At 40.5% G+C, this 24510-nt stretch overlaps 2 protein-coding genes across 4 annotated transcripts in view; one reads left to right on the forward strand and one right to left on the reverse strand.

Moving 5' to 3' along the window:
• The window catches only part of MTOR (mechanistic target of rapamycin kinase), a 66762-nt gene that overhangs the window by 18826 nt on the left and 23426 nt on the right, over window positions 1-24510 (forward strand). For both annotated transcript variants that reach the window (XM_063353708.1, XM_063353709.1), the window contains 6 exons: window positions 734-896; window positions 1036-1181; window positions 17809-17884; window positions 19870-20009; window positions 22580-22680; window positions 23508-23623. In XM_063353708.1, the coding sequence (XP_063209778.1) occupies window positions 734-896; window positions 1036-1181; window positions 17809-17884; window positions 19870-20009; window positions 22580-22680; window positions 23508-23623 (742 nt within the window). The remainder of the gene's footprint in view (window positions 1-733; window positions 897-1035; window positions 1182-17808; window positions 17885-19869; window positions 20010-22579; window positions 22681-23507; window positions 23624-24510) is intronic.
• On the reverse strand, window positions 2069-8557 carry ANGPTL7 (angiopoietin like 7). Of its 2 annotated transcripts, none has more exons than XM_063353762.1 (5): window positions 8013-8557; window positions 6184-6284; window positions 5663-5857; window positions 4604-4802; window positions 2069-3572 (listed from the first exon to the last, which is right to left on the reverse strand). In XM_063353762.1, exons 1-5 carry the CDS (start codon window positions 8389-8391, stop codon window positions 3403-3405), a joined length of 1044 nt encoding a protein of 347 aa, XP_063209832.1. In that variant the 5' UTR covers window positions 8392-8557; the 3' UTR covers window positions 2069-3402. The 2 variants fall into 2 exon arrangements, with proteins under 2 accessions (XP_063209832.1, XP_063209831.1); XM_063353761.1 differs by having other exon boundaries at window positions 6184-6287.

Genomic DNA, 24510 nt, shown 5'->3' on the forward strand with positions numbered 1-24510 from the left:
TGTACACTTGTCATCTCTGTGCATATGAGTCTGACTACTGCTGTTAGAGAAGCGTTCATTCCTAGTTTAATTTTGTCTTAATGTGAGTTTTATCTTTTTTGAAGCGAAGGGCAAACAGCATGCTGAAAAGTCAGCAATTCCTAGGTAGGCAGAGGTAATGCTAGTGTCCCCCGTGTTATCCTCTCTGCATCTCAAACCCATCCCACGGTATTTCTCCACAGTACTAGCAGTGATGAGGGCTGTCACCGTATCTGTTTTTCATCACCTTTCCTCCTTCTTAAGCTTTGCCACTAACGTAAACTCCAGCTGTTGCAATCCTCTAATAAACACACAAGTGTTGCAGCATGTGTGTCTAGAGAAATCTACAATCATCTTTTTCACTGTGTTCACTTGTGATGTGAGACAGACTAGGCCTGGTTCTTCGCAGCAGAAGCGCAGAGCATCCTTGCTGCTATGAAGTTTTTTTTCTAGCCTAAAATACTGGATAGCATATGATAGGACAATATTTCTACTATTGCAGTATCTCATCTTATTATATATTTTGAAAACGCAGGTTTCATTAGGTATTTGGTACAGAAGTTAGCTTTATAAAAGCTAATTGCTATTTACTGCACGTAGACATAAATGCATTTTGTAGCTCTTTCTCGGAGTAAGAAGGCAAGTTCACCATCAAATAGGCTTTTTCTCATGAATAATGAATCCCCATCTCTCACTCTTTTGTTTTCCCCCTCAGAGATCTCTTCAATGCTGCTTTTGTTTCATGCTGGTCTGAACTGAATGAAGACCAGCAGGATGAGCTGATCCGAAGCATTGAATTGGCCCTGACTTCTCAGGACATTGCAGAAGTCACTCAGACACTGCTGAACTTGGCAGAATTCATGGAACACAGTGACAAGGTAGGGATGCTGTTAGGCAACTTTTTTCTAATGCAGGCGAGCTGGCTGATGTCTCGTCTATGGAAAGGGTGTGAAGAGCTTATGCATACTTTCTTCTTTTTTATGCTCATACTGTTTTGATGTATGTGCTTCTACCCAGGGTCCACTGCCTTTGAGAGACGATAATGGCATTGTCCTCCTGGGGGAAAGAGCTGCAAAATGTCGAGCGTATGCCAAGGCCCTTCACTACAAGGAGCTGGAATTTCAAAAAGGTCCCACTCCGGCCATTCTAGAATCTCTCATCAGGTAGGACCACAAATGATGAGACTTCTGCTCTTGCATCAGTACCCAATTTAGGATACCGTCAGGATGAATCTAGACAGTTCTTAGGACTTCGCTCTCTGCCATAAGATGTTGTTGTAGGTTTACTAACTAGCTTGCAGATGCACATTCCTAGCTGCTGAGTTCCGTCCTTCTATTATGTGGTTAAAATTATGATAGAAGCTGTGGGAAGTTGTGCAGGAAAAAGCGTAGTCTTCTGATTTTCACCTCTCACCCTTCAAGTTCAGTATGGGATGTTGTGGTGAGGCTGTGAGTTAGATGAGAAAGATTTCTACACCTACATATAAATAAGCCAGAAAAGCTGACGCTCTTAATTAAAATTTCTCATCAAATTCTAGCTCATTCTTCTTATGTCAAATAGAAAATATTACAACAAGAGTGTATTGCTTGCTGAGCTTTGTCAACAAGAAAGATGTTAGCCTGAAATACCTGCACAGGATTTGGTACTAAACTAGAGGTTTTAACACGTGAATCTCAGTTTCATATCGCGGAAGTGTTAACTACCATTTAAGATGGGCAAATTGATTTTGGGTGAGGAAAAACTTAGCTTTGTCTGTATGCGGTGAATTTTTCAGCCCTCCTAGTTCCTTGGAGTTGTGCTTTACTGTTTGATTTCCCCCCCCCCCCCTCTTATTCTTTCATCCTTTGTCCTATCTCATTTTTCTGAGGAAAAGGAAGAATTTGGTGTATTCCCTTTCCTCGCCTCAGTCACTTGTGCAGCTGTTTCTTTGTGTATCAAGAAGCAAGTTAAGGACCAAAGACTTGAAGTGAAGCAGGATTAAAAATGAAAGATGATTTATTAGAAATGAAAAAGTTTAGAAAACTTTAAAAATCCATTTATAGACCACAGTTAAATAGTTCCAACTATAGTTCCACAGAGTTGAAATTTACAGTATGAACAGTCAAACATATGTAAGGCAACTCCCGAGACACCTTTATCTCCCGTTTCACACAAGACTGAACAATTTAAATTAGATTCAAACTCTCTTTAAGGAGAATAAAAATAGATATATTAACTATAACTATCTTTTCCAACATATTCAAACAACGGTATGGCTACAGGAGTCGTCTCTTTCTTTAACTGTAACTTTTAACACTGTGTTATGTAAGGGAGAAACATACTGGTTTTTGACATAACATCTCTAGGTAACTTGTAATTAGGGTAGTTTTCAGAATAGGTTTTAATATTTCTCAGTGCAGTGCACTAGCAAACATTCCCTTACGTTTGAATAACTTCTGGCACTTATGGATTGTCTGGTGTGTACTAGTGTTTTGCTCATGGATACAGTGGTTTTAAGTTTTGGAGTTGAGATTTTTTTGGCTGGGTGGCTGGGACTGCACCTTTTTGCTCACCTGCTCTTCTCTCTCAGTCTCACTGACATAAAGCACACTTATATTCTAACCTGAACATAATTTGGTGGCAGCCTGGAAAGTTGCTTTTCTAGTTTATCAACTTTTAGGTGATCCGTGGATAGGAATAAACATCACAGAGAATATGGGACAAATCCTACCTCCAGGGTTACTATCTGCTGGGTGCAGCCCCTTGTGGGGACTTACTTGGGGCAGCAGCAGGAGATGGCAGTAAAGCTTCAGGAGAGAACCTGGGCGATACTAGTTAATTCAAAATTTTTGAGCTTAATTTTTTTCCGCTGTGGGAATGTAAGCCACTTACTATACACTAAAGAAAAGTGCATCAGGGATGCTTCTGACTGATTGCTCTGGCTTGAAACAAATATGTGACTTTTGTGATTTGAGTCCCTCTTGGAAGGAGTTACTCGGCAACGCTTACTCTAAACCCTGAAGGAAAGGCAACAAGGAGGCTTTCTTTTTTCAGTCCCTGCCTAGTTGGTTAATACTAAGGCAACCCACTAGTCACAGTGCTAGTGAAAAAACAATAGTAGGTTTTCTAAAGGTGCTGTAAGCGCGTTCTAGCTAATCTATTCTAACACTGTATTTTTCCCTTTGGAAAGAGCCGTAAGAGGAAGAAGTAAGTTTGAGCCCTGATGACAGTAGTGGCTATGGCTGGTGCTTAGTGTGCCTTAGTGTTTGTGTGTGTATGTAGCCAGTATGTAGCTGTTGCAAATATTTGATGAAACAAATAATTATTTGGCTGTTTTTGAGCTGTCCATTGCCCACCTTCTGTGCAGTGGCATCATGTAGCTGTACAATCAAATATTGCTTCCCTCTATGGTTTGAAATCCTCTGGCCGGATCTTCATCTCAACTCTCTTCAATGAATAGGTTGATCCATGCCATCCGTACCAGGTGATGCCATCCATGTTCTTGGTGTGTTCTCCTTTGCGGTAGTAAACCCCATTCAGATTGGAGTCCGTGCAGCAGTTGTACCAATATCCACCTTTTCAGAAAACAAATTAATAGATTCCCGGTGAGCCATGTACTTAAAACAGGTATGTTTTGTATTAATAATAAGAATTATTGCTCTTTCTGGAGGATAGTGACCAGAACGCTGCATTTAATCCCTGGAGCCTATGGCTCTAATAGCTGGGATTGCAGGTAAATTCAAAACTTAACATAGATACTAAATACATAAAGGCTTTAGAGTTACATAGTCAAATTAGTCCAGTAGCTTTCCATTCTGTTGCTCATTCCTCTTAGAGTATTTCCTTGACATGTTTCTGTCTCTGACTCTGAGAGTTAGCATAGGAAATGGATCTGGGTTTTTAGCCTGGGCATCTTAAGCCGTTTAAAAGTTTTACTCTGCAAGTAAGCTTTGCTGCTTTATTGAGACTGATATCAACAATTTTATTTGCATGTCGTGTGGGAGCACATTGGGGAAATGAAAAACAAAGGGCAGGACACAGTGAAGACAATTATCTTTGTGACAGACCTCATGTAAAGATAATAAATTCAATGAAGAGAGTAACCTCATTAGAGGCTTTTAATAGAGTAGGAATAAAGATTAGAATTCAGGTTGGACCTTGAGGTGTGTGTAGGATAGTAATATAGGAGAATAATTACAAGTCCCTAATACTAGAACTTGAAACCTCATAAAAAATATAAGAAAAAAAGAAAAACCTTCTAGATATACAGGAATAACTTCTTGCATCACTGAATTGCATCAACGTCTGAGATAGCCTGGCAGATAGGCGTAATGGCCTGGATGACGGTATGTGTAGGTGAGAGCATACACTAAATCATTTGAAGAGTACTGATGTCTATAATATACAGTCTGGCTCTGTGTAAATCAGCTTTAACTGCTAGATTTCCCCCATAACCGATAAGTGTGTATTCCAGAATTGGTCACCTCTCCCTTGATTTGCCATCCAGATGCTACTTACTAGTTACTTGGAAAGAGAGCGCCTTGGGCTCTCAACAAATTACCCAGGCAGCTCTCTCAGGACAGGAGGGTGTTTATGTGTGTTTTACCTTTACGGAACTGGGCACAGTCATCCACGCACTTGTCATTGTCCTTGTCCTTCGTGCTGAAGGCTGTGTTGTTGTGGTACCTTAGGGAATCACGCCCTGTGTTGCCAGTGTAGTTTCCCACAAAAAGACGATAGCTATTTATTTCATTGCTCAGGGTGAATTGCTTATATTGCGCGTAGCGTATGTTACCTTCCCAGTCCTGCCACAGAACAATGAAGAAATAGGTCCTGTTAGACAGCTTATGAAAAGGCTTCACCATCTATGGTTATATACACTGCAAGTTGTGTATCTTTTCTCAGTCCTAGATTTTTCAAGAGTTTTTTCTGTCTCAGATTGCAGAAACTTTTCTGCTAAGGCAAAGATACTTTCCAGTTTCATATTTCCAAGTCTTACCTGCCACTGGTATTAAACAATACGTTTGGAAACCTGGTGTGCAGCTCTTGCTTTCAACTTCCTTGTCTCATAGCATGCTGCCTCAAGTAATTTTTTTTTCTTTTCTGAAAGAGTGACTTTTAGATAGAAAGCCGTTCAGCTCACTTTTTCCATTATACATATCCCATCCCTCAAAGCTATTTTATGAGCTATCAGCTAGTCTAAGTCAAACGCAAGCCTCTAGTAGACTGTAGAAACTGTTTTGGGGTAATACATTGCAAACTCTTTTGCACACAGGCTGGAAGAAAGTGCTGCAAAAGAAGAAGACTCAGAGCCTTTAAAACTGTATAGGGCATCTCTGTGAATCTTTAAATCTGAGGTGGTCAGCAGTTCGATCTCTGTCTGCAGTGGGTTCCGCAGGATTCTCTAGAGCCCCAGACGTTCCCTAAGACACAATCTGTATGCAGACAGAAGGTTGTCCTACTGACATATCCTACTGTATGCTGAATAACATAATTCTATCTTGTCCTTGAATGTTTCACTAGGTCCATCCTACCTCCTTCTCTTGTAATTAAAGCATGCAAATTCTTTGGGTCTCCTATAGAGATAGGAGATGGTATCTGCTACTAGAGAATTACTTTGTACAAAAAAACCTTTTGCTGCTAAAATTGAGAGCTTATTAATTACCTCCAACTCCACTCGCAGAACAGTGGGGCGTCTTGAAAGTCGGTAGATATTTTCATTTCCCAGCCAAAAATCTCCCCGAATATTGCCAAATCCTTCCCTGTATTGTTTCCAGTCCCTATTGAAAGATGTCAAACCAACTTTACGTCTTTGGATGAGAGTCCAGCCCCCTCCATCTGTCTCCATGTCACAGAACACCTAGAATAGGAAAAAAGACAAAGTTTACTTGTCAGTAGACTTAGGGAGGTTCAGTTCTCTTAACACTAGACAAGATGTTGTTCCAGACTTCACAGCTTGAAGAAATTCCTATTTTGTTTAAGTCATGGAAAAACTTTATTAAATGAACTCTTTTTCTGTTTTCCCTCTTAAATGTAGGCTCTTTCCTTCCTTGAAATCTGCTTACTGATTCAAAGTGGAGGGTATCACAAGTCAGTATGTGCTCTTTTCATCTCTGTGGTAGATAAGTATTTTTTGCTTATATTTGAAAAGACATGTCATATACATTGTGCACTTGATATCCTTACCTCCAGATCTGGACTCCCCAAAAATTCATCAGGAGGTAGCTTGTAAACACCAGAGATTCGGTAGTTCCTCTGATAAAGTGATGAGCAGTCATAGACGGCATCTACTTGAATCAGAACCAGAAAGTAAGAATCTGAACAGCAAGAACAACTCCTCTCTAAGTGTGGTTTCTGTAAAGCTTAGTTTGTAGAACAAGGAGTAATTAAATGAAGACATCCCAAAGTCTAATGTTTTACTGAAATGCTTTAGTTCTGATCTACGTATGCATTGGAAAAAGAGGCTGTAGCACTGGGTCTGTGATGTTTTCTTTCATTCTTAGTTTGGTTGGTTGGTTCTTTTAACCTCTCCTATTCAAAGAGATGTTTCTGCGTTCTCTTCACATTGTGAATGTGCGTGTCTGTGCTGGAAGGTAAAAAGGTGTAGATACTTGCTGTCCACCCCTGACACTCCCCCAAATAATAAATTCTTATCTGTTGGAATGGCTAGGCCTGCTGCCAAATGTCTGTTTTGATAGTGTGCGTGAACAGCTTAGCCAAGTTTGTGGATGAGGTGTATTTGCTCAGCACTTTTTGTACTAGAGCCTGTGACAGAGATGGTGGCTTTTAGCTGCGGTCAGTCTCTGCAAGTCTCCTTTCCACCTTGTGCAGGCGCTGGCTTGAAGATGGTAAAACGCACAGCTATTCTTCCGAGGAAGAAAAACTAGCTGAAGCAAGGCTTTATTCATTCTGACAGTTTTTAATTTAGTACAGACTAAATGTCATACCTAGTGAGGTGAGACGCGTCTGTTTTAAATACCTTCTGGGCCAGTTTCTTCACTGTGTTACTGTATTTTTCCCAAACGTTTACTAAAGCTCCAAAGAGATTCCTTATGGTAAAATTTTTGTTTAAGATCTACTGTAAACAGCGGTGTGTCAAAACTAGCCAAGTGGAACTTTTTGGAAGAAGACTTTAGTAAATAGATTTAGAAGTTTTTTCCTTTCCATTAAAAAGAAAAATAAAATCAAAACGAAGTCTTTTGTCAAACCCAGTCATCCCAGACAACAATACTCTCTTTTAAGGAAGTTTTAAGCTTGTTGCAGTGAATTTCATGTAAAGAGAAAAGTGAACAAAAATGTCACTTTCTTCTAGAAGTGGCTTTACAGGTAGCTGACCTACAAAACGTGCCTGCATTCCACGTTTAGTACAGGCCTGTGCAATCACTGTGTGCAGTGAAATTTTCCCTCAGGGAAGAGAGAATTTTGAACAATTTAACTGTGTTCTGGCTAGGCTTATATCACAGTTTGCATCTCGCATCATCTACAGCCTTGAATCTTTGAGAATTATCATTCAAATAATGGATCACTCTTTTATTCTGGTTCAGAGATTGTCATAAAGATACAATTACAAATTTCCAGTAATGCTTGGAGTGCGTTTCTAATTGTTTTACCAACTTCTAGTCCCCTGTCAGTGCTGTGAACTCGGAGGATATTACTGCCGGAGCCATTCCCTGACGAAGCTAGCTCCCTTTCTTTTTGCATTGCTACTGTAGTGCTTAGAAAATAAAATATTAGACTGAGTTCCTCACTGCACAAATACAGTACCTGTTCAGTTTTTCCACTCCCTGATAACAGACATACAGATATTAAAATGCAGCTCAATCTTTGGACTTTTGACAGATGAATTCAAACTAGTTTTCTCAGGATCGCCTGCCTACAGAAGCAGTTTAAGCAGAAGTAGTCAGTATGCATACTTGCTAATCACATTAGTGGGACATGCTAGCGTTAAGAACTAGTCATTAGTTCGTTTTGTGCATTAAGAAGTGTATCTGGGAGCCTGGCGACTCCCTCCTTACCAGCTGAAGTTTGTGTGACCGTCTGAGCTGCCTGGAGTTGCATGATATCTATCTGGTTGTTCATTTCGGAGTATTTGCTCTCAGCATCAATGAGGCGGGACTCCATCTGCTTGGTGCTCCCTTCCAGCTCCATCACCTGCATGACCACGTTCACCCAGTCGCCCTCCTGCTTCTTGCTCAGCTCCTGCAGCATTCTGCTCAGGTTGGCTACTTGCAACTTGAGCTCCTTAATCTCATCGCAGCAGCCTGTCATCTTGGACTGTGCATTCCCATTGATCATTCTCCTTTTAGGAGGCTTCTGCAGCAGTGCTGGGTAGATTGCCACAGACACAGTGACGATGCAGAGCCATGCCAGCTGAGCAGTGGATCTTGCTGGCATTTTTGCTTACAGCAACAGAAAACTTCCAGCTGACTGTGGGTAGTCTGAATGCAGCTGGGGTAGGTATGAAACTTTCTGCAAGTGCTACAGCAGACTGGTACCTTGCTTTCTTCCAATGAAGTGAGTCTCTGAAGGTGGAGCCTGAAGAAATAGCTTTTTTTTCAGACCCCTCCTGTCAGAGTCTATGCACTTCGGAAGCCTGTCTCAAAGCATCTTATATACTATTTTTCTGTTTACCTCCACCCCCCTGAAGCCATGAAGAGCTTTCTGGCCCCTCCCAGTTCGTCTGTTCATATCAGGTGTTTACAGGGTGAAATTGCAATAGTTTTCAGCCAAGAAAGATTGGGAATAGCAGGAGAGAGTTTACTCAGTTCTGTCTTGAAGGGGTGTAAGAGAGGGCTAGGAAATGAGGAGAGTTTCCAGCAATTATTGCCTGTTGGATTGTAGCCCTCTTGGTGACTGGTTCTGGCACTCAATAGCTTAAGAGTATTAGAGCTCCAGAATGTGAAAAGACTGTCCAAATAGGATGAGTTTATAAAAGTTCAAGGAAGGTAACTCCCTAGCAGGTAGCCCTAGCTGCAACAAGTCCTATTAACGTATTCCCCAGAAGCTGTAGGGGGTAACTCTATGCTTGCAGTATTTCTTAATTTAGAAAATGCTTTAGCAAATTTATCAGTTCAGCATCTAATCCTTCTCTCGCTGGACACTGGTGTCTCTGCACTATTTGTTTTGTAGAATTCAGTGCTGTTCTTTTTAGAGATGGATATCTGAGGATGGGATGTAAAGAAGTCTGCAAAATATGTAAGTCAAAACCCATGCCGCTGTTTACTTATAGGGACAAGCGAAAGGACATTAAGTAATGCTGAAAGACAGTGTATTCAAAATCGATGAGATATGGTTTTTTACAGGCAACGTGATCTGCCTAGCTTCAGTATTATGGAGGCCAATTTATTAATGGGATTTTAAGAGAGGAAAATCTATGGGTAAATAAAATGTCCACAGTTACATAAAGTGTAGGTTTAAGAGTAAATCTTTAGACATTCAGATTATAGGTCAAGTATCAACTCACTGAGGTAGCAACTTTCAATCTACTCTCTTATACCTTTTAACAGTTCAAAAGTTGATTATACCTGCTTGATTCCAAAGTAGAACCGTTTCAGCAACGGTGCAGCTGCCTGCAAAAGGTCTGCAACTTTGTTCTAGATCCTTACGGATGAGGTGTTTCTCCACAGGCCAGCTGCACTGTAATTGCCCAACAAGTGGGTTCTTGCATCTTCCTGCAAAGATTCTGATAACTGGCAAAGATAAGATGCAATGAAGGAGTAAATGGTTCATGTGTCTGCTTCTGGGGTAAATGCCATGAAAACTTCTTGGTGTCCAAGAAAACAAAAGAAAGCTAATCTTGCTTGTTTTACAAAGAAAATCAGGAGAAACCCAACTGAGACATGCTATCCCATCTAGACTTCTTTTGCTGATCCAACGTGGCTGCAGGATTTCTGCGTAATTAGAAAAGGTCAGAAAAGCCTTGCTGATCTGACACCCACTTTTAGAGAAAAAGGAAGCACAGTTTCTTGTTGGTGCATTTTCTCTTCCTCAACTTTGTTACACTTGTTGCTGGACGCTTTGTTTCTGCCTCTGATTTGCACCACAGCTGGCTAGTAGTTTTTCTGCAGAACCATAATGAGAGACCCCACAGGGTGCAAAGACTTAGGAAGATAAAAAACATTGAAGCACTGAAGAGGTGGAATATGAATTCAGTTGTTTCATAAATCTGAATTTTCTTAGAGGAAGAAGAGGGGATCTTTTGGAGGAGGTCAGAATTGGAGGTCTCCAAGCAGGCAGTGTGTCTCGAGTTTCGTTGCGGGTGCCTGCCTGTGTGCTGTACTTCAGGCAGAAACCACTGTAGTCTGTAATATCAGCTGGTGGGGCTAATGTGTGGTATTGGTGACCTCGCGTATTGCCAGATATGCGATTACGATTTGATTAAAGTACTGAGGATACCTCCACAGCAGACCGTAGGCTTCAGTCACATTTTTGTTATGGACATTCCAGAAACCTTCCATAGCAAAATTGCTTTTTATACTTCAGACCAGAAAGTGCCACTGCACACGGATGAAAGCCTGACCTTTTTGTTCTGCCTCTAATCCTGTCTGAGCCCTCTTCCAGCTGGAGCTTCTGTCATTCCCAGGGGCAAATTCTTCTCAGGCTTCCTGTGATGAGAAATGTGTTTTTGTCGAAGTTGGAACAAAGAATAGGACAGGCCAGACTTTGGCTTCTGCACCCCAAAAAGCCACTCTGCTAACACCCTCACCATGTTACATAGGACTTTGATCCGTTCTGCTGCTGCTCTCACTCACTGTAACTCTTTTATCTGTCTTGTACAGTCTGGATTTCACACACACTCGCATCACGAAGGGCAGGTATGGAAGGGGGGAGCCACTTGTAGGCTCATGCATACCCTCTTGATACAAATTTTGTAAGGATCCAGGCGTTGGCCAGACTCTCTGTTGCACACAGATGTTATGAAACAGTACAGAAAGGCCTCCCAATCCCTTCTCTAAACTGGAGTGTTTAATTGGAAGTGAGACAGGGTTTTATTTTGGGTTCAGTCTCTGATTTGTGTATCATAATGTAAGCCATCTTTTTTTTTTTTTTTCATTCTTTGATTTACCCATTTTAAAATGGGTAAATTCTTCTTTGTTCTCTCACTTTGTTCTGTGTAAGAGAGTGACAACAGACGTATTATGCAGGAACGGAAAAGAGCACAAATCTTCCCATCTGTCATTACTTTTGAGGAAGCATTAACAGAGATTTGGGCAGACAGATCTCCCTTGGCAGAGACCTTAGCCTTAATAGAATTTGACTTCTTTATGAGTATTTGAAAGCTGAATCTTCCCCTGTTGCACAGAGAACTGAGTGTAGTCGCTTAGGCAGCAATAGTAGTGATGCCAGCCATCACCAGATTAGATCAGTGGAAGAAGCTGACAGTCTGTAGGAAACGGTTCCGCTGTTACATACTGGTGTACTTACAACTTGACTTCAGGATCCTGTTATATTTTGGAAAGAGGCATAGTTTGGGGCATATCTAGGGAGAAACTAGTTCTGTGATTACTGAGCGGGTCCTAGGTACCGACAGAGAAATCCAGTATCATTTGGTTTGAAGTCCATTGCCCTAGTTTTCCACCATTATATTTTGTACATGGAAATACTCTGCTACATGGTAGCTAAAAAGATGGAATCCTGAAGTCAAGAACACGAGGCAAATCCTTTTTGATGTCGTTAACAATGTAGGTTTGAAGTGGTTGGGAGAACTCAGTCTGAACATGGTTGCAGTTAGTATGTATCCTATGCTTATAAAGTTGGTTGATGTTACCAAATTCAAGTATATTAGTATTACTTGATTAGAGCCAGAGATCTCTTGTCCCTGGAGGGCCAGATTAAATCAGGGATGAGTTTAAATGACTGTCTTCTCTGGGAAGCTGTTCTGGCAGGTGTATGTGAAGCTGAGACAAGAAGAGGAGCTCAGTGCCCTGTGGCTATTTATTTGGTAGCCAGTTATTGCAAAACCCTTAATATGCATCCGGCAAATGCTTAGAATCTGGCATTCCTGGTGCTTGCTGAGATGGCAAAGGCTCTCATCAGCTCTGCTGGTGGATTGCAGGAGTCCACGCTTTGTCGAAGCTCTGTGAAATGCTGCTCTCCCCTTCCAGGAGGTGTGAAACTGTTCACCTCTGGCTTTGGAGAGGCTTATAAATGTTCTGATATTCACTCTGCTGTAGCTTTACAGTAATGACTAAATCCCCAGTAAAGGCAAATAAAGTTGTTGCCTACTACAAATAATTATTGTAAATCTCTGAAGTTATATAGGAACAGGTGGAACAAGTGAGAGGGCCTGATGGAAAACAAAACACGGATACTTCCCACAATCATTTGCGACTTCTTTTTTATTTAATGTATCCTTTCTTGCATAACCAATACACAAAGACTCTGGCTCTGTGTTTCACGTTTTTCTGCTAAATATCTTCCGTGGCATTTTCTTTTCTTCTCTGCCTTCACTGAATCTGGTTAATAAAGAATAGGTGATACAAAACCTTTTGCAGCCTGAGCAGCGGTGCTGGCTAAGAATTTTATTGTAACGGTTTTCACTGCTTTTCCTTTCAAAGCTCATGAATGTTTTTACTGGATTTGCAAGCGTTTATATCAAGATTGGGAATTTGGCCGATTATAATGCCTGTGAGCAATGTGGTGTGCCCTTGCTGAGAAGCTGGAGGGGCTGCTGCTCTGGCCTGCAAGCAGTCAATCATCACAACTGGTTATTGAAAACAGCTCTCTGCTGGTATTGGTTTCTCAAACTTCTTTGTTCCCAGCATGGGAATAATGTTTAGTGGCACGATGGAAATGCATTGGTTTTTAGAGTTGTTTGGGGGGCAATTGGTTGCTTTCTGAGGCTTGTTGAATCAAGGACTCAGGGATGCCTGAACACAAATAAAACTGTAGAATTGGGGAAACTGGCCAACAAAGCCAATTCCTTTTGCCAGAGGATTATCTGTTCCCCAAAGTATCCACAAAGTAGCAGTGCCTTCCACTTCTAATCCCAGAAGCAAGCTCTCAGCACTTCTTCAGAAGGAAAAACAAGATTGACTTAGGTTGGTAAAATCTGTCACATAGAGGAGCTTTTTAAACAAACTTGGGGAGACTGAAAAAAAGAAGAGTTTGGCTTCTTGTCTAGACTTTGCACACAAGCTGCTTTATTGCAAAAATAAGGTTTGTCTATGCTTTTTTTTGAGATGTTTTCTGGCAATAGGAAATGTGTGTGTTCCCTCACAGATAGGCTTGGGACCTCCTGAAAAGGCTCTGTTAAAAGAAAGTTTTTCATTTTTATGGGAAGATGGGGAAGGGTCCAGTCTCTTACTTCTGAGTTCTTGAAAATTTAATTTACTTTGAGTGACAGAGAATATTGTTAGAGACCCTCAAAGATAATGGAAAGCTCCCAGGACTGTATAAAAGAGATTATTTCTAGTAAACTTTAGGCACTTATGCCTGGGGTTTGTGGAGGAGAAAAGTCCATCATTTAAGTGCTCTTCCTGCTGAAGACAGTAAAGTTGTTTTTCATTCCCAGTTCATGTCTGGTTTCTGTTTAAATAGCCTTTAAAATATACAAGCAATAGGAGTATATTTCCCTTAAATAGTGTTTTTTTGTGATTCTAGCTCAGTGTGCTACATTTTAGTCCTTTGCACTGCATTTTTATTTGATATCTTAATAATCGAATAGTAGGTTTATGTAACATTTCACTACTAATAAAATTCAAAGATTTAAGATTTTTTTTTTGTCCAAGATTTTTTTATCAGGGAGCTTGCCAAGGGTAGTCACTTTTTCCAATTACTGTGTCATTCCATCCCTACAAATTTTTTTTCATCAGAAGGCTCATCACATTTAAAATCCCACTCATCATGATCAAGTGCTACAAATAAGTTAGGGCTGGAGAGGAGGATTGGATATTATCCTGGCTACAGTATTGATTAATAAACAGGAGGGGGTGGGAATTATCTATAATCTTGGATTTAAATGTGCCAGCCTTATTTCCTTATCGAGCCGCCCCTTACAGCTGCTGAAGATTGTGCACTTGGAATATAGGAATTAATGCTTTTGTTATTGTGATTGACATCAATTTTACTTCCACTGTGCTGCATTCTGGAATTAGGCAGTGAGTCCAGGTGAGCCAAATTCATACAAAACTTTAGTGATGGAAGTCAGTTTTGTAACTGATTAATCCTCATTTTGAAGGAAAGTATAAGGATCTTATGTTGTTTTGTTGTACCTTCTAATCACTTTTTTTTATTGCATAAAATGTGAAATTAAATGGTGGGTATTAAACAGTGAAATTAGTACATTAGTTCAAAGTATACCAAAGTCTTGTTGATATGACTTTGGCAATCCTGTTATTTCTGTGGACTCCCATTTTAAGTCTGACTGCAAACATGAGGACAGCTCTGTCTTGAAATAATTTCAGAATATTTTATGTATGTACATGTGGCATTTAAAATATATAATTATGAAATATTTTACTTGAGCATTAATACTGGAAGACTCCGCCAGTCCGTATCAGGCAGCAGAGCTGAATACTTAGGCTTTTCCTGAAAGGTGCCATCTGTAACCTATGACCTACAAAACTTATTTCTAAAAACTTCCAAGGAAGGAGATATATTAGTTGTCTCTTATGCCCCGCTGCTGGGCCTTCAGGTAAAGTAGATGGTAGGGGTGGCTTTTTTCTGGCTTCTAAACAAAAATGAACAGATGAATATGTTCTGCCCTCAGTGGATATGGAGAATAACTGATCTTCACCTTAATATTAACCTTTGTATTATCCTGAGTTGTGAACAACTGCAAGGACACCACCCAGTAAACAAATACTAAAGTTACTGTCTGCTGAGTTAACATTGTTTCTATCTTGAGAGATGTTTTCCCACTTTCTCTCTTAATCCAGACAGATTTTTGTAGTTATCTTTTTCCCGATACAAGGAGAAATCTATCCTCCCGATTCTAATCCGGTAAACTGCCCTGATTTCCAGCAGCAACACTGACTAAAACCCCCTGGCAACTCTGCCTGGCTGGGATATCAGCCCTTCGGGGCCTCTTCTGTGTGCCTGGATGCTTTTCTGTGGAGTTGGTCATTCTGTCTGGTCTCCAGCACAATAACTAGAAAACAGCTCTGTAGCACTTTGAGTGTTACAGAATTCGAGAAGATTCTGCCTGAGCGCAGATCTCATCAAATCTGCAGGGAGAGAGGTGATGCCTTAATGGTAGGATGGTTTCTAAATGTGTATTTTGAATGTGTTAATAGGGCTCCATGTGGAAATGCTTTTCCAAGAGAAGTACAGTCTGCAGGTCCCCTCCTGGAGAATTTGTATGCAGAAAGTTGTGGGTCTGTTGAAAACCCATTCCAGTCAGCTGTGGTAGTAGTGATTTTTATATTACTGCACCTCCAAGAATCAGAGCACACTGAATCCAGCGGATGAGAAAAAGCAGAAATGCAAGGTCTTTCAAAACAAAGCAAAAAAAACCCCTCTAAAACACAACATCAGAACTTAATCCACACACAACTGTGTTTCCCTTAACCTGTAAAACTGAATAGCAAAATGATGCAGTGATCACTAAAATTTTATTACTCTGAAGCAATAAGTCAGCGAAGGTTCAGCCCTATCAATAAAGCCTACCTTGATGCCTGAGTCTTGCTTTGGAGGGATTTTTTTTGTACTGCTCTGTGTTTAGGTCCATCTCTGCTAAAGAAGTGAATGTTGTTGCCCCCGCTGCCCCATTTTGTGTATACACTATTTTAATATGGTACATCAAAACACTAAATAATTGACAGGAGATTTCACAGTCAGTGGCTTATCCTAGTCCGCAAAACTACCTATCTTTACTCACTCTGTGGGCTAGATCATTTGTTACAAGAGAGTAAATTATGATTAATAATGCCAACACAGTATTATATCTGATGCTGTATGTTCTTTTAAGTCAAAGTCTTTCTCCTTTCTCTTCCCTTCTTTCTCCTCCCTTTGCTTAAACCTAGCCATAGACAGCTTTGAAACATTTAATTCTACTTTGGACAGCCAAGAAAGTAAGAAACAAAAATGGAGTAATTGAGTGCACCAGGGAGCATCAGCAAAAGAGCAGTGCTAATTGTTGAAGAATAAAAGATAATGGCCAATTTTGTCAGGAAGCGTTGACAAGAAAGATAAGTTGGAAGTAATTAACTGTCTGACATGCTGGAAGTGATGTGTCTGCCAATGGCTCTTTAAATCATCAGGATATGAAATGCGACAGCCATTTATCACTTTTATGAGGCACTGCTGCCTGGCTTTCCCTTGGGAAGCGTGGAGGTAGTATGTTCTTTGATTGTCTTGCTAAAAAAAGGCATGAATGTATTTCAAGTGCTTCCCATTTTTGGGTACCTGTCGTCCTGAACTGTGATTATGGTGTATTCTTAGCCTACCGGACTCTGATTTGAGCTCAACCATTCTGAGGTCCTCTTTTCAAGAGTACTTTTCTTGACCTTCCCAGATATACAGTGTATGTCTAGGAGCTTGTTTCTTTAGTTGACAGGAAAGGAAACTTCCACAGACAGAAGAAATATAGCACTCATTTGAAAATTTTCCCTATTTTATCTGTTCAGAGTACTTCCTTTAGATTTCTTTTTCTCTTACTGTTTAACAGGCCTCTCATGGGAGGAAAAAAAAATCTGCAGTCCTTCTGATGATAGCAGGCAAGAAGAGGCATTTCTGAAATCTGCCTGTATCTACAGCAGCATGTTCAAAGACCATTGAAAATCTCTTTGCATTGCTCTCGGTTGGCGTGGCGGGGGGTTTTGTTAGGTTATGCTGTTTCCATTCCAAATGTTAACCAGTGTTAATACTGGAGTGTAGGGTGTGTTGCAGCATGCTCAGTTGTTGGGACATTGCTTTGAACAACTTGTGCTTCTTGTTCTCCAGCGCTGCTAAAAGAGAGCAATGAGCCGGGGACTGTTCATAAATAAGCTTTATAAAATAGCAGGAGCTTCATAAAAAGTTTATTTCTTCATTAAATTGGGGTTTAGCAAAGTGCTGATCACCAAACACCAATGTGCAGATGCCCATTTCTGATCGTAAGATCAGAAAACCAATGTGAAAAAGAAATTATTTAAGAGAATAGCTGCCGATCTGGAGAACCATGCTCATGAGTAGCCTATTTGCTTGTGATTCATAAAATTCAACTCGCCTTGCAAAGCAAGGTGCCTCACTGGTACAGAATGAGGGCTGGTTGTGACGGCAGGAGTTTCTGACGTGTTCTTGGAAACCAGCAAAAGAAGAGCACCAGTACTGGTTAGTACCAGTGCAGAGACAATATAGGAAACATGAAACAAAGTAGGGTTGCAAGCTTTTTAGCAAATCAGCAGGTGTGCTCCTGGTGACATTTGTCAACTGTTTTAATGATGTAGATTGTTTCCTGGAGCATTAAAATCTCTACTTTGATTTTTTTTTTTTTAAAGTCATTGGTGGTCTGTTTAAGAGAAAGGGAGAAAAAAAATCAGTACTGTAAAGCTCTTAATAAGTGCAGCTGTTTGAGAAATTATGCCTTTCAAACTATTGGCAACTATTCTTCTCCCTATGGAGGCTGTTATTTAGAATTGATAATTATATGCAATCACTGTTTTGTGTAAAAAGTCTTGAGTGTATATTTGCATCTATTTTTTTTTGCAAATATGTAGTCATTGTGCGTCTTATGTAGTCTAATCATTTATTTGAAAGTTTTAAAGAAAAAGGAGGGTGTTTCATTGGTATTTCTAAATAATAGAGCTTGGTATTATCAAGCAGAAGCTCATACCAGCCCCTAATAACTGCCAGCTGTGTTAAATGGTCTTTCTCTTCCTACCTTTTCAGCATTAACAATAAACTGCAACAGCCAGAAGCAGCCGCGGGGGTACTGGAATATGCCATGAAGCACTTTGGGGAGCTGGTGAGTCCTGCTGGATAACTCACTTCTTCATGTCTTATGTTTTCATGGTTTTCGTAGGGGTTTTTTTGGCGGTGTGTTTTGTCAGTCAATCACGTTGAGGTTCTATCCCGGCTTATAATATTGCCCCGTTCATACTGTCGATGTCTTGCTGCCTATGGGGGTGTATGCTGTGTACTTGGCTGTATATCAGCAAACACTGCATACAGGTAAGATAGCTGGGGAAGGCTGCAAGAACTTGTGCAAGAACCTGATTTGGAGGACAATTTAGCAGCTATCGTTGACACTAAGTGCAGCTGTGGGGAACTAGCAACTTGACAAAATAAGTCATTTTATTTAGAAGAAGCTGAGAAGGGAGGGAGGAAGTTCCTGTTCTGAGCTTCAGATGCATGAGGGTTTTTGAGAAACTGCATCAACATCTTCAAGGTAAGGATTTAACAGAAGTTGTGCCTCTAGCCTCTCTCATCCAAGAGGCACGTGAGTCTTTGCAAATGCTATTCAGAATAGCAGATTAGCCAGTCCCTTACAATTTTGACTGCTCACAGAAATAAAATAACCCCGTTCTGCATTTGTTCTGTGTCTTTCTCTGCACAACTTACCTCTTTTTGGTTCGTTCTTCTTTTTTTCATAAGCATTTAACTTCTGTTCAGAGATTAAAGCATCTCTGCTCTCCTGCCAATCCTATTAAAAAGCTGCTTTTGCAGTGGTAATTCTTGCAGTGCCTTAGGGTGATTGGGAAAAGAAAGGCAGCCCTGGAAGCACAGTAGACTCACCCCTCTTATTAGGAACCACTAGAAAGTGAGAACAGGTATAAGCAGAAAATGGTGGAATTCCTCTGGTGTAGGATTATATGTGGTTTTGACCTAGACTGGAAAAGAAGTCCTTTCTGGGAGAAGTGGGGACTTCAGAACTTTTTTGCAGCTTCTTATGATTCCTTGGGTGGACTGAGCAAAGCTCTGTGTTACCTAATTCTGACCTCACTCTTTAGCAGTAATGTAGTTCTAGCAGTAAATGTAGTTCAAAACACAGAGTTTGCCAGAACAGGCAGTGAAAAGAAATTAAGAGGAGCTGTGAGCTCTACTTTCAGGAACTTACTTGAAATATTATGACTGAGCTAAGAAGCTAAAGGGGTGATATATAAATGTCCTAAGTGGAAGACCTGGCATGCAGAGTGTGGTTTATACTGACCCTGCCCACAGGGCTGGGAAAAGAATCTATTCTGCAGCCTGTGTCAAGACATGAGCTGCCAAGGACCGAGCAGAAAAACATTGGCAGAGATAACTATGGAAAAATATTAAGGCATTTTATTTCTTGAAAATTAGAAACAAAATCTAGAAACAGACTGAAGAAAAGTTTGTGCAGCTGATAAGGATCACTGTTTGGCTTACTTTAAAGTCTTTTTTACAAACCCCAGCCTTTCCTTGTGAGGGCCATGGTTAGACCCCAACATCATACTACCTGCTGTATTAAAAAATGGTCTAGCAGTAGCCAGACGCACAGTGTGCTTTTTGGGGTTGGTGGTTTTTTTTTTCCAGTTAGTCACTCCATTCCTGAACACAGGACTGTTGTTCTTGTTTAAATGCAAGAATGTGCAACAATAGGAAGTGGAATATTTTATAGATTTATCCTTTTTCCTATTCCACTCACTGCTCCTTTCCAAGAAGAAAAGCACCAGCTACTGAGCTAGTATTATATTATTATTATTATACTGAGCTAGCGGCACTGAACAGGTGGATGAGGTTGGATTGATTCCTCCAATAAACCTGAGCTCCTTTCTGTGCAGGTTAAGCAATACTCAGAATTCCTGTTTTTGCACTAGGTCAAGGCTTTTTTCTGTATTGTAGAAGTCTATGAGGGTGTTTAGAATGAAAAAAGGGCTAAGTGACCACCACAGACACAGAACTGTTCAGAAAAGCTTTGTAGTTAATATAGAATGGTGAATATTAATCCCACTATTTATGCTGATTTTCTTTTTTTTCCTCCCTTAGGAAATTCAAGCTACCTGGTATGAAAAGCTTCATGAATGGGAAGATGCTCTGGTGGCCTATGACAAGAAGATGGACACAAACAAAGATGATCCTGAGCTGATGCTAGGACGAATGCGTTGCTTGGAGGCACTTGGTGAATGGTAAGAGGGGAATGCCTGAAGACTGAGGAAGACAGTGCCTTTAAAATGGTGCCTAACTCTTCTCTAAAAATGGTGCCTAACTCTTCTCTGGATGCTGTCATCCAGGTGAAATTTTTTTGCTTGAATTCCTATTTATTCCTGCTTATTTAATAGTTTGAGTATTTCCAGTGACTTCTCACTTTGTTCATTGAAGTCAGAATTGGTAGTAACTTCTCTAAGCCTTTTGGGACGTGCCATCTGATAAGGTCTCTCTGAAAGTGAATCTGCATTCTTGTGGTCAGATCAACCCCATTTGTAAGAGAGAAAGAAACTGTAAATAGAGGGGACCTCTCAGGAAACATTAACTGGGAAGCACTTGTCAAAAACAATCATAAAAGGACCTCGTTGTGGCCCTCCTTTTTAAACTCTGATGAGAGATTTCCGTATTTATTCAGCGTCAGACCTATGACTATCCAGAATGCATGGTCTTTTGCCCGACTGTTAGTGAAATTGTCTGCTTCCTAATAGTCACCTAGGTGTAAGATTATGCCAAATAAATTAGTCCCACTTTAAAACCCTTTTGGCCATCTTGTAGATGGCTGAGTCTTTCATTATTGTGCTTTTTTAGCATTCATTAAGCATCGTCTTTGTGGACACTTGGTATTTCAAACCCTGTGTTAAATATGTGTTGTCAACGTGTAACTGATTAGAGTCAGGTTTTGTGAGAGGGTGAGCTGGTAGTTAACTGGGGGCTTCTGTTCTTCTCCCTGTTCAATTCAAAGAAGATAATTGGAGAAGGCATCCTGTGCACTGTAGCATGCAGTTACACCCTGGGGCGTATGTGATTTGGTCCAGGTTCCGCCTTTCTACTGAACTTAACATGTCACTAGAGCTCTCTCCTGATGGGTCCTGACGTGAACCCATGGGATGGCACACACTAAGGAGATTCTTCTTCACTAAAGTCATTTTACTGTTAGAGAAACAGGGCTGTTTTGAGAAACCTAATTCTGACAGCATTTTTCTGCCCTTTTTGTTTCTAGATGAGGGTGAGTTGGGCCTAGCTTTTTCAGCAGGAAAAATAGATCCCCTTACTGAGTGTTTCTCAATCATCTTTTCTAGGAGTAGGCAGTTCCCACCAGGGATTTACAGAATTTCTCACTCTTACAGGACATGTATTTGTGTAAAGTGTCCTCTCTGAACTCCCTGCTTCGTCACATGTCGGTGACAAATATATGAGAAAAGGATGCTTTTCTTCTGCTGGAGCTAAACATTGTGCATTGATAGTCTGTGGTGATGACAGCAATCACCATCTCCCAAAGACCTGTGTGCGTGCTGTTGTGGGATTGCACTCCGCCTCTATGCAGATGGTTTTTATAATTCAGAAGTGCCTTTGCAAAGTGCTGTCTGCTACCTTGCAGCTTACTACAGAAGCATCATCCTGAGACTGACAGCTCCATGGTCTGGCTGCTGATATTCTTCAGTAGCGTTCAGCTTGACTGTTTGTGCTGCTGGAGTCTGTTTGGCAGAATATGACAGTTAATCTAGAACTGATGCTGTGCAGCAGCATTATTTCAGTGCTCTGTGCAGTGACGTTTTGAAAGCACAGCCAAAATATTCTTAGCCATTTGTCTCCTGATGTAGTTATTTCTGCAAGAGCTATACTATTAGCATCTATGAGGTCCTGATTTACTGCTGTTATTAGGTTTAGCTTGGTTTTTCATTTGGTTTTTTTGTTGGTTTTTGGGGGTTTTTTCCCTCTCCCGGTCTGTTAAGCTCTCAGAATGATCATTTTGCCTGTGGCAGCCCATTGGTTATGTTCGACTAACTCATCTTCCTATTTGGGAGGGGAGAGGGTGACAGTGGAGAAGGCAAGCTGGCCGCCCTCGCAGTTGGCAGCTATTCCACTGCTACAGAGTATCCAGCCTGAGAAATTCTGGAACTGCAACACCCACAGTAATTGGTTTGATTAATGGAGCATTCACAGTTGATTTAAAAGAAATAATATAAAAAATCCTGATGCTTCCTCTCCACTGGAGATGAAAGATTCGGATCCCCTCTGAGATCTTGCTATGACAAGTCTTCATACTAGGTTACAGCAGCATTGATTCTCCAGCCTCTGTCTTCAAATTTGATGTTTTAATCCAAAATGTTTAATAGCAGGAACCATATGCAAGCTATTCAGATCATATGTTCCTTGTACTGACACTTGCAAAAAAATTTTAAGCATCCCTTGTTTGGTGGAGGTTTGGGGTTTTTTATTGGGAATGGGTTTTTTTTCTGTATTTGTAGAATGGAGTTGACAGTTCACTTCGTAAAGTAGGCTTTACTAACTGCTGAGGAACAAATGCAAACTTTTGTCCAGATCTGTGTTTTCAAAGCATAGCGTGCCTTTAAATTATTTTCTGATGATAGGGTATTTGTCATCAGATTAGCATGTCTAAGTTGGCCAGAGGAGAAGAATCCTATTCTTCACTCTCTATAAAAAGAACGATGGGGCTGGTTGTCGTCTTATCTGTAGAAAGTGGTTTTTTAACAAGGCAGAATTCTTAGAAGAGGCTTTTTGCTGATCAGAAATTGTGGATTCTTCTTAGGGGGCAGCTCCACCAGCAATGCTGTGAAAAGTGGACACAGGTCAATGATGAAACTCAAGCTAAGATGGCTAGAATGGCTGCTGCTGCCGCCTGGGGTCTAGGTAATGTATCCTTGTGTGGTAGTATATGGCAACCCATGATATGGGAGCACAGTTAGTTCTTAACTTACTTCAGAACTACAAAATATAAGAAACAGCAAAATCAAAGAAAAAAATTATTTAACGTTGGGTTATGAAGTAAGTCTCATTCAACAATGAAGCCCTTTGGAAAACTTGCATTTACCTAAGTTCTCCCAGTATGGTTTCAGGCGTGAAAGAGACTGCCTTATTGGTCTGTGCAAATAATCAATTGCTTAACGGCTCCCTCTTACTTAGTTTTACCTTGAACATAGCTCAGACTTAAGATGAGATTAATGGAATTTCTCACATTTGTGGCAGGCACTTATTTACGAAATAGAACAACATCTGTTGAGCATTTTGATAGGTTGTGTCTCTGAGTAGACAACCTGAAGTGGAATAAATCTATAAATGGTCCAAATATCAGTTATCCTGATAGTCAGATATTTACTAGAGAAGCTGTCTGCTGAGGAAAATTAATCTTTTGCTTTGTAGAACACTGATTCATTCAAATGTTCTGGAAATGTCAGCACTTCAACTTTTTCATCACAAGTAATGCAAGAACCTTTTCCATGAGGATAACAATTTGCCTAGAAGAAAAATGCCTATGTTTATAACGCTGTGTATGTATATATACAGTTTCTGTATATAACACAGACTGCCAAAGACAAGCTCTTGGAAAGCTAACTTAGCTGTAGAAATACCACACAGCGTTCAGGCCTAGTCACTGATGTCTGAGCACTGTAGCATAGTTCTGTTCTTATCTTGCAGAGAAGTCTGTTGCATTAGCGAAGGTATCTCTGTCTCTGCAGGTCAGTGGGATAGCATGGAAGAATATACCTGCATGATCCCAAGGGACACCCACGATGGTGCTTTCTACAGGGCTGTACTGGCTCTTCATCAGGACCTTTTCTCACTGGCGCAGCAGGTAACTGTCTTCCTTGTTGGCTTCCCAAAGCCTAGATTAAGATGCACTAGGCTATATTGCTGCATGGAAAGATACGCTGTTTTGAAGCAGTTGGCTATAATCTATGAATTGCCCAATAACCCTTTTTCCATTGATGTATTACACCTTAATGAGTAAGGTTATCTTGTATTTCCAGAAACACAGCAGTGAATAGATGTACAGATAGTAGCGGTTCAGTGCTTAGTCATTCTTAGGTTTCTTTACTTTTATGTCTGTTTTCTAGAGAGTGCATAAGGATTATCTCAGCAGAGGTTCCGTTCTACAAGGCACTGTTTGATAAAAGGCATTCATGGCATATGACACACATAAGATTCTTCGTGGGTGTTCTGTGCCCTTCTGTCTGTTGCAGTTTTTCAGTGGAGTGCTCATATATATCATGTACCAGAACTTTTCTTTGAATTTTTCTGGTAGCAGTGATAAATCCTAAATCTTAGAGATGAGAAATCAAGGCAAGGGATGAGTCTATTAAACAGAGCCATACTCGTATGCGTGTTTGTCACAGGGGATTTGCAGAGCAGCTTTTTCCCCTCTGTAGATGTGAAGCATGTTGTTTACTTTCCAAGGAAGCTGCAGTACCATTTCTCAGAATTCTGTGCTTGCTTGCCAACTTAGATAAAGGAGTAATTCAGTCTGCTCTGTCAAAACCCGTACGTAGATTTCTGGGTGATGTGCACAGTAAAATTTGCAAGACGTTCAAAGGGGTAGAGTTTGTGATTAACCTTTAACACTTTGAACAGGAAGACATATAGATGAGAGATTATATAATGACTGGAGCCACAGCAGGATTTATTTCATGCTTGAAGAGCGTGTCTTAGTTGGAGGAAGAGAAATGGAATTTGCTGTCCTGT

This window comes from Chroicocephalus ridibundus, chromosome 16 (assembly GCF_963924245.1).
Source record: "Chroicocephalus ridibundus chromosome 16, bChrRid1.1, whole genome shotgun sequence".
In the NCBI taxonomy this organism is placed as follows: Eukaryota; Metazoa; Chordata; class Aves; order Charadriiformes; family Laridae; genus Chroicocephalus; species Chroicocephalus ridibundus.